The 10595-nt window shown below is 38.8% G+C and overlaps 2 protein-coding genes across 2 annotated transcripts; both read left to right on the top strand.

The window, feature by feature from the left end:
- The first annotated feature begins 5935 nt into the window (after nucleotides 1–5935).
- LOC125604418 (glutathione S-transferase T2-like) lies at nucleotides 5936–6457 on the top strand. The gene has a single exon (XM_048774822.1). The coding sequence runs from the start codon at nucleotides 5936–5938 to the stop codon at nucleotides 6455–6457; it is 522 nt and encodes a 173-aa protein (XP_048630779.1).
- A 1138-nt stretch (nucleotides 6458–7595) lies between these two features.
- On the top strand, nucleotides 7596–8081 carry LOC125604417. The gene has a single exon (XM_048774821.1). It carries the CDS (start codon nucleotides 7596–7598, stop codon nucleotides 8079–8081), a length of 486 nt encoding a protein of 161 aa, XP_048630778.1.
- Nucleotides 8082–10595: the final 2514 nt, after the last annotated feature.

The raw sequence follows: 10595 nt of genomic DNA, 5'->3' as shown, positions 1-10595 counted from the left end.
TTTGCATTTACGGAGGTGCTTCCAAAAAATGTTCACGAGGCACTTGCAAGTAACAAATAAAGCTATTATTACTTCTTCTTGGAAAAAAACTTATGAAAAGTATCTTACGTTGGCATGTACATTTGCAGGCATCGGAAATTTTTTCAGAGATCTTAGCACACGCACCTTAACTATAGAAGTCATCAGACAACTTGATGAGAATATCCCGATCTTGATGTGCAGCTTGGAGAAGATTTTTCCTCCATCATTTTTTGACGTCATGGAACATTTAGTTGTCCACCTTCCGTACGAGGCATTGCTTCGTGGGCCTGTTCATAACAGATGGATGTATCCTTAGGAGCGAGCCATGAAATATTTGAAAGGGAAAACCAAAAATCTGGCTAGGGTGGAAAGTTCAATAGTTGCTGGGAGTTTGAATGAGGAAACATCTCACTTCACGTCGTACTACTTTGGGTCCCAAGTCCGAACACGGAAAACGACTACGAGCAGATATGATTATGGTGGTGTTATGCCGACATATATTGTTGAAGATGTTCCAGACATATTCTGTCAGATTGGACGTCTAGGTGGGAAATTGAAAGAAGTTTGGTGGTCGAGTGAAGATGATGCTCACAGTGCCCACACATATATACTTCTTAACTGCGAGGAGATTGAGGCATTTGAAAGGTAATTAAAATTAATTTGGCCGTTACATATTTTTACCACACATATATATATATATAGTACTTTTTAATGATATATATATTGGACTAAAACAGCGATTTCGTTGCCCAAGTCGAAGAAGCTATACCAGGGATATCAACCAATGATCTCAACAAAAGGAAAGACGAACATTTTGTGAAGTGGTTGAAAACGCAGGTATACACATCACAATATAATATTTAAGGTTGATTATGAAGTTATATATATATATATGTTGATGATCCAGGTTGATTATAATGATTCATTCTATCCTCAGTGGTTTCACGAAATGATACAAGGTCCGGTCGCTAAGGTCACCACAGCATCAATGTATTTCACACGAGGCTACACTTTTCACACTTACGGATATGAAAGTTGGCGAGCAACAATGAACTATGGAGTATGTGTGAAAGGTGAAACTGATTTCTATGGAATCTTACAAGAGATCATCGAAGTAGAGTTCCCCAGCATGGTGAAGCTGAAATGCGTTCTCTTCAAATGTGACTGGTTTGACCCCGCCGTCAATAGAGGTGTTCGGTAAAGCAAGTTTGGAGTTGTTGATATAAATGCTACACCAAGGTACAACAAATTTGAACCCAACATATTGACATCTCAAGCAGACCAAGTTTGTTTTATTCCATATCCGAGGATTAGACAATCTGGAATATCTTGGTTAGCCGCTATAAAAGTTACACCTCGGGGTCGAGTCTTGACTGATGAACAACCACTTTTACAAGAAGATACCGTAAATGAAGTAGAAGTACTAGAGCAAGCTACAAATGATATCTTACTTGTTGATCCATACAACCAGGGATATGAAGAAATTCCAGACGATGCAACAGACGAAGCTCACGAAGATGAATTTGAAGAAAACGATGAAGTGGATGATGTTTCTGATGATGAGTGGTCGAGTTTCTATTGTATTATTAAACACTTTGTATTACATATAATATTTATATAACGAAGATCGAAAAAAATGGAATATCTCCATTTTTATGCTATGGCGGCTTAAGGGCAGAAGAGGAAAAGCGTAAACCGACCTTGGAGTCAGTATATAAAGGGTCCTAGGCGAGAGGCATGAGGGAGAACTTTGGAGAGAAAACTTAGCAATTAGAGCAATTAGGCAACTTTCCGTTTTTGTTATTTCGAGCTGCGACTCAATTAGGTTTAGCCGTCTTAGGGTTGCTAGAACTAGGAATCTCGCCGACAGCTCTCGAGCCCAGGCTTATACCTTGTTGTAAACGCTCATACGGAAATTCGGAATAAGACTTCTCTTTGCTCTCTTTTTACGATTTTTATACTTCTTCGTTGTCATTATTGTGTTCTGATTTGCTTGGCGTGTGGTATTAGCAGATATCCGGGACCTCTGGGAAATTAGGGTTTTCCTAGTTTCCTTATTTAGTTTAGGTTTGGAATTAGTTTAGGATGGAATTATATTAGGATGGAGTTAGATTATGATCAAATTAGAATAGGTTTAGATTATTTTTATATAATAAATTTGAATTGTTTATAACCATGTATTTTTTATGTTTGTTTTTTCAGATTGACGATATTGCTATGGCTAGCGGTAGACAGATAATTAGGAACCTTACGCATAGAAACTCTTACGCGAGTAACTTTCTTCCACAGTCGGATCCATCGGCTTCTACTTTCGGCACTGCACCCGGCCAAGAGAATGTGCCTGATAGCCAATATGCCGATCCGTATGTGCCTCCACAGGCATATGACCCTGAAGCTTACTATCCGCGGTTCGATAACCCTGCTCAGTTCTTTCCCCAGAACGATGAGCCTCCACAGCAGCCTCAGAATGAGCAGCATCATCCTCCACACCATCCTCAGCAGCAGTCCACCGCACCCGAAGCTGCTCCGGCTCCTGCAGCAGCTCCTGCTCCTGCAGCAGCTCCGGCTCCCGCAGCTGCTCTGGCTCTTGCATTTGTTCATCCAGATTTGATGGTGCCACCGAATGCACCATATGCAAGATATACAGTGGAAGACCTTCTCCAGATGCCGGGACGAGAAGGTTTACGAATCATCAACCCAGATCGACCACCCCACACTTACTGGTAATTTTTAATTTATTAAAGTTTTAATTGCATTTAAATATACTAATTATACAATTGCTCTAAATATATGTATTCTTTCAAATTTTGTAGGTTTTCGACGGACAATTGTGTAGGGACAGAGCGTTGGAGATATCATCAGGACAAACTTCCGGGAAGCGCATCCGAACTGGTCTCTTACACCTGACCACGTTCGGAGGACTTTGTTCAAGTGCTTCGCGGCTAGTTTTAAATATCAGTTTTTATTGTTTATTTTAAAAATAATTATTTATTTAATTTTTTTTTTTTTATTGTAGCAAAAATGGAATTGGTCCATTGCTGTCAACGAAAAGGTGAAGGAAGAGTTCTACAAAAAGGCGATGGCTCGCCTAAAGAACATTGTTGGTGATTGGAAGGAGAAGTGGAGGGTTTTGGGGGACGACGCAAAAGAAGCATACCTCAGCAATGACGTTTGGAAGGGCTTGAAGGCTTATTGGAATTTGCCGAAGTCAGTTCAGAGGTCTCTCACTTGCTCTATGGCTCGGTTGACCCGCGATGATGATGGTAACCTGCCAGTACCTCATACTTCCGGACAGATTCCACACGCTGGGAGGGCACTACAAATTGTAAGTCTTTGATCTTTCTTAATTTTTATTAAATATATATTAATTGACTATTTATTTAATGCGTGAGTTTAATTTAAATTTTTTTATACAGGCTGCCCAAGAAGGAGCACCACCATCTCTGGTCCGAATTTACAAGACGACACACCAGCATTCTGATGGCACCTTATCGCATCCTCGAGCAGAGAGGATCTACAACACTGTTGAGGCTCGCATCTTGGAGGTCCAGACTCAGTTGTCGCAACAAAATCCGGAAGGTGCACCGGTCCAGCTGTCCACCGTCGAACAAGACAAAATTTTTGAGCAGGTTAAAAATTTGATCTCTTAAATATATATGTTTATTTACATTTTTTATTCTTTAAGTTAATTTTACATATGTACTAATTAAATATCTATTTCTTAATTGTAGGTTGCCCCGAAGAAAAGGGGACGTATTATCGGGATCGGGTCTGTCAACGATGTCCCGAGGGCAAGAGCTGAACAAACTGCAAGAATGGAAGAAGAATCTTCTCTCCGTAGGGATTTGACTGCGGCCAAAGAAGTCATAGCTGATCACAGGGACAAATTTGCATTTATGTCAAATATGTTCGATTTGATGATAGAGACAACCCCAAACATCAGCCCGGTTTTTGCCTCTAGGTGGCAGTCTCTACGTCCGAGCTTTGTCCCCGAGCCCACTCCGGCAGAGCAAGCAGATTTAGAGCGACGTGCGGATGAGCATAGCTCCGACCTCTTCGACGAAATAAACCTTAACACTTAGTTTTTTCGGTTTTAGTTAATTAGTATTATGAATGTTTTATATTATGGATACTATTATGTTTCTGAATGTTAGATATTTTCTTTTAATTTTATCAAATTTTAAAAATTAAAATCGAAATAAATTTAAATATTTGATTTTAATTAATATATTAAATTCGTAATCAAATACAAAATTCTAAAATAAATAAATAAAAGGCTTAATTTACGACCAATGAACATCTAACGTCGATGTAAAGTAGTCGTTATATTTCGACAAATAAACATCGACATAGAAGCAAATTGGTCGTAAGTTTACGACCTATATACATCTAATTTGCGAGACGTAAATGTGCGTCACATGTACGACTAATACTTTTACGTTGAACTTACGACCAATTTACTTAGTCGTACATTTACGTCTGCTTTACAACTAAAGTCTTTACTCGTAACTTTACGACCAATATGCCTCGAATAATTATTTACGACCAGCTTCTAACGACCAATCGTTTTTCGAAGCTTTTTGGTCGTAAAGCCTATATTACGACCAATAGGCTACGAATATTGTAGTCGTTAATGTCCTGTTTTCTTGTAGTGAATCCCCATCCATCGTCCAATCAATATAGCGATCACGGTGGTGTTTTGGTGTTTGATCAAAATCGATTACATGTTTGGGTTTTGTCTGATTGTTTAGTTAAAAAGTCATGAGGATACACTGACATTTATCTTCAACATGCTTGTTCTGTTTTGATCTGTGAATGCGTATGAACTAGGATGTTGTTGAAAGATTAATTACGGTTTCTGTTGATTGCTTAATAGCATTCGTTAAAACATCACTCCTCGAAATGTAGTATCTGTTGTAATATAACTTGTAAGATTCATTACAGTTTGTGTTGATTGAAAGATTAATTATAGTTTGTGTTGATTACAGTTTGTGTTGTTAATTATGGCAGGGACTTTTGTCATTCTATGGACTCCTGTTGCCTAAGAGGCTTTGACCTCTCGACTGAAGCTCCTCCTCCTGTAACTTCAAGAAGCAACCACTACACAAGACTGTCGGTGAGGTTAGTACAGCTCCTCATTCGCTAACTTTTTACTAATTGCTTTGGTCTGGCTAGTTGTTAGGTTAATTAAATGCTTGTTAGAGTTAGGGCTGTGTGGTAGTAATTGCTTAGATGAATGCTGCTTTTAGGGTTCCATTAGGACTGTGTGGTAGTAATAAATAAGTTAGATAGATGTCTACTCATCTCAACTCAACTAAACTCAAAGAGTAATGGTAATTAAAAGACCTGTATCTAACTTGATCTTCTTCTTCTCTTTTCCTCTATTAAAACGTTGCTTTCTCTCTTTCTTTTTCATCTTTTAACACTGTCTTCTTCTTCTCTTTTATTCCTTGTGAAACACATTTCTTCTTCTTCTCTTTTATTCTCTGACATTTGAGGATATGGATTCTACAAGGATCCATATAGTCAGTCCAGCAATTTTGTTGACTATTTGAACAGTCAACAAGATTCATTCCTTCCTGAACAGTCACCAACCTCCATTCCTTCCTGTCCCTATGCGAGATACGTGGTGAGCTCCGATCATCACAGCTCCATGTGTTCAGTACTCAATGTACTGAACCTTCAAGCTTCTGTGAAGACTCACCTACAGAGCGGAGGGAAAGAAATAAGTGGACAGTCACAGATGATCTAGTGCTCATTAGCGCATGGTTAAACACTAGCAAGGACCCTGTGGTTGGGAACGAGCAGAAAGCGGGTGCTTTCTGGCATCGGATTGCAGCGTACTTCGCAGCAAGTCCAAAGGTGGCAAGAGGTGAAACGAGCAGCCATCCAATGTAAGCAAAGGTGGCAGAAGATGAACGATCTTGTATCCAAGTTTTGTGGAGCCTATGCGGCTGCAACAAGACAGAGAACAAGTGGTCAGAACGAGGCTGATACTGTAAAACTGGCACACGAAATCTTCTACAACGATCAGGAGATTAAATTCAATCTTCACCATGCTTGGGAGGAGCTGAGGAATGACCAGAAATGGTGTGAAGTTGCTAGTAGCAGGTGCGATGTAAGTGGTAAGAAGAGAAAGTGTGATGATGGAGCACAATCAGAAAGCTCTCAAGCAACTTACAACCTCGGTGATGAACCAACTAACCGACCTCCTGGCGTTAAGGCAGCCAAAAGAGCCTCTGGTAAGAGAAGCATCGCAGATAGCCTGTCAGCCTCTGAGTATCAGACCATGTGGTCTATTAAAGAGAGAGACTTGGCAGCGAAGGAGAGACTTTCGAAGATGGCTTTGCTTGACAGGCTCATTGGCAAGAAAGATCCTCTAACTGAATATGAAGAAGCGCTAAAGAATAAGCTAATTTCAGAGATGTTGGGTTAATTCTGTTTCTGGTCTGTTTCTGGTCTTTGGTCTAACTCTCTTCGGTTTTATGATCTGTTTCTGGTCTGTTTCTGGTCTATTTGTGGTTTGTTTGTGGTCTGTTTCTGGTCTATCTGTCTTTGGTGTATGTGAAATATTGTGTTGATGTTCGAAATATCTTTCTTTGTGTATTGTGTATTGTTTCAATGTTAATGTGAAATATAGTTTCAATGTTCGAAATATCTTTCTTTGGACTTGTTCACTGATGCATTTACATGTATATGATTGCAGGAGATGCTTCACGTCTTCAGGAGATGGTGTCATTAAGCAAGAGAAGTCACGGGTTGTGTACGTGTACTCAAGTGAAGTGGCGATGTTTGTCTGTTAGTGTCACAACTTGTTTGTAGTTTACTATCACAAGCTCTGCTACAAGCTAGTTGTTTGTAGTTTAGTGTCACAAGCTGTCTGTAACAAATAATTCAAGCTAGTTGTTTGTATTATTAAACGCTTCAAGTTGCTTCTTATATAACAAATGCTTATCCTTCTCTTATGTAACAAATAACAAACTCTTTTCTCCTTCTCTTATGTAACAAATAACAAACACTTCAAGTTGCTTCAACTCATTAGAAACTCAAATAATTCAAATGCTTCTCCTTCTTTATGTAACAAATAATTCAAGCTACTTGTTTCAACTCATCAGAAACTCTCCGTGATCTCCTTACCAAAACTCTCGTTCACTTACTCTCTCTCCTTCTCTCCTTACCAAAACACGTTTTAAATTTTGATCATCTCCTCAAAACACTTTCTAAATTGCCGTGAACACGTTTTAAACACTTTCTAAACACGTATATGGCATCTTCTTCTCATAACACGTTTGACGGAGAGAAAGTAGATGATGAAAAATTTGATCAATATTTTGATCAGCCTTTCGAAAATTTTTCCATTGATCCAGAAGAAGAAATAAAAAGAAGGAAAAAACGAGTTCATATTGAGCGGAATCGTGAAGAAGACGATGTATGTTTATGGAATGATTATTTCAGTGAAACTCCAACATATCCTGAAAATCTATTCCGACGCCGATTTAGAATGAACAAACCATTGTTCATGCATATTGTTGATCGACTCTCCAACGAAGTTGAATTCTTTCGACAAAAGAAAGATGCTCTCGGACGGCTTAGTCTCTCTCCATGACAGAAGTGTACAGCAGCCATTCGTGTCTTGGCCTACGGTACTGCAGCTGATGCTGTTGACGAATACCTCCGACTCGGTGCAACGACAGCTCGGTTATGACCAGAAATGGTGTGAAGTTGCTAGTAGCAGGCGCGATGTAAGTGGTAAGAAGAGAAAGTGTGATGATGGAGCACAATCAGAAAGCTCTCAAGCAACTTACAACCTCGGTGATGAACCAACTAACCGACCTCCTGGCGTTAAGGCAGCCAAAAGAGCCTCTGGTAAGAGAAGCATCGCAGATAGCCTGTCAGCCTCTGAGTATCAGACCATGTGGTCTATTAAAGAGAGAGACTTGGCAGCGAAGGAGAGACTTTCGAAGATGGCTTTGCTTGACAGGCTCATTGGCAAGAAAGATCCTCTAACTGAATATGAAGAAGCGCTAAAGAATAAGCTAATTTCAGAGATGTTGGGATAATTCTGTTTCTGGTCTGTTTCTGGTCTTTGGTCTAACTCTCTTCGGTTTTATGATCTGTTTGTGGTCTGTTTCTGGTCTATTTGTGGTCTGTTTCTGGTCTGTTTCTGGTCTATCTGTCTTTGGTGTATGTGAAATATTGTGTTGATGTTCGAAATATCTTTCTTTGTGTATTGTGTATTGTTTCAATGTTAATGTGAAATATAGTTTCAATGTTCGAAATATCTTTCTTTGGACTTGTTCACTGATTGATTTACATGTATATGATTGCAGGAGATGCTTCACGTCTTCAAGAGATGGTGTCATTAAGCAAGAGAAGTCACGGGTTGTGTACGTGTACTCAAGTGAAGTGGCGATGTTTGTCTGTTAGTGTCACAACTTGTTTGTAGTTTACTATCACAAGCTCTGCTACAAGCTAGTTGTTTGTAGTTTAGTGTCACAAGCTGTCTGTAACAAATAATTCATGCTAGTTGTTTGTATTATTAAACGCTTCAAGTTGCTTCTTATATAACAAATGCTTATCCTTCTCTTATGTAACAAATAACAAACTCTTTTCTCCTTCTCTTATGTAACAAATAACAAACACTTCAAGTTGCTTCAACTCATCAGAAACTCAAATAATTCAAATGCTTCTCCTTCTTTATGTAACAAATAATTCAAGCTACTTGTTTCAACTCATCAGAAACTCTCCGTGATCTCCTTACCAAAACTCTCGTTCACTTACTCTCTCTCCTTCTCTCCTTACCAAAACACGTTTTAAATTTTGATCATCTCCTCAGAACACTTTCTAAATTGCCGTGAACACGTTTTAAACACTTTCTAAACACTTATATGGCATCTTCTTCTCATAACACGTTTGACGGAGAGGGAGTAGATGATGAAAAATTTGATCAATATTTTGATCAGCCTTTCGAAAATTTTTCCATTGATCCAGAAGAAGAAAGAAAAAGAAGGAAAAAACGAGTTCATATCGAGCGGAATCGTGAAGAAGGCGATGTACGTTTATGGAATAATTATTTCAGTGAAACTCCAACATATCCTGAAAATCTATTCCGACGTCGATTTAGAATGAACAAACCATTGTTCATGCATATTGTTGATCGACTCTCCAACGAAGTTGAATTCTTTCGACAAAAGAAAGATGCTCTCGGACGGCTTAGTCTCTCTCCACTACAGAAGTGTACAATAGCCATTCGTGTCTTGGCCTATGGTACTGCAGCTGATGCTGTTGACGAATACCTCCGACTCGGTGGCACGACAGCTCGGTTATGTGTGGAACAATTTGTGGAAGGAATAACATATTTATTCGGCGATGAGTACCTCAGAAAACCAACACCGGCTGATCTTCAACGTCTACTTTATATTGGTGAGCAACGTGGCTTTCCCGGGATGATAGGGAACATTGATTGTATGCATTGGGAGTGGAAGAATTGTTCCACCGCTTGGAAAGGTCAATATTCTCGTGGTTCGGGAAAACCCACAATCATTTTAGAGGCGGTTGCTTCGTATGATCTTTGGATACGACATGCGTTTTTTGGACCTCCAGGTACCTTAAATGATATCAATGTTCCTGATCGCTCACTTGTTTTTGATGACATAATAAAAGGTCAAGCTCAGCAAGTCACTTACTCTGTCAATGGAAGAGAGTATCATTTGGCTTACTATCTTACCGACGGAATTTATCCGAAATGGGCAACTTTTATCCAATCTATTCCAGTACCACAGGGTCCGAAAGCGGCTTTATTTGCTCAGCACCAAGAAGCTGTCCGAAAAGATGCCGAGCGTGCTTTTGGAGTCTTGCAAGCTCGATTTGCCATTGTTAAAAATCCAGCACTTTTTTGGGATAAAGCCAAAACTGGGAAGATTATGCGAGCATGATACTCCATAATATGATAGTAGAAGACGAACGAGATGGATACACTCATTTTGATGTTTCGGAGTTCCAACAAGGAGAAGACACCAGAACTTCACATGTCGATCTCACGTATTCTACTGATATCCTTTCAAATATCGCCAATATGATGGGTGTTCGAACTAGAAATTTGTGATAGACAAATGATCAACAGCTCAAAGCTGATTTGGTTGAACATATATGGCGTAAATTTGGAAATGATGGAGACAACTACTGAGCTCGGATGTTTTTCCAAATTATTCTCGATTATTGTATAAGTCTTTATTTTTATGTTTTTTAAAAAAAAAATCTATGCTTTAAATGTTATCTTTTAAAATGTTTGAATTAATAAATAAATTTTATCTCTAAAAAAAAATTAAAATTTTTTTTAAGAACCCCTAATTAAGAAACTCCCATTGGACCGCTCCAAATGGAAGTTTCTTAACGATGGTTCTTAACCCCACTTAAGTAAATTTAAATTATTAAATAATCACTAAGAAACACACTTAAGGATCGAGGGATAAACATGCTCTTAGGTTTTCTGATTTTCTCTCTCTCTTTTCCTTATTATTTAAAGTTGAAAAATTATATTATATGCCCTTAGATTATCCAATATTTGTGAAAAG

This window comes from Brassica napus, unplaced genomic scaffold (assembly GCF_020379485.1).
Source record: "Brassica napus cultivar Da-Ae unplaced genomic scaffold, Da-Ae ScsIHWf_545;HRSCAF=820, whole genome shotgun sequence".
Classification (NCBI taxonomy): Eukaryota; Viridiplantae; Streptophyta; class Magnoliopsida; order Brassicales; family Brassicaceae; genus Brassica; species Brassica napus.
The sequence above is the reverse complement of the archived record's forward strand: the minus strand, read 5'-3'. Positions and strand labels throughout refer to the sequence as shown.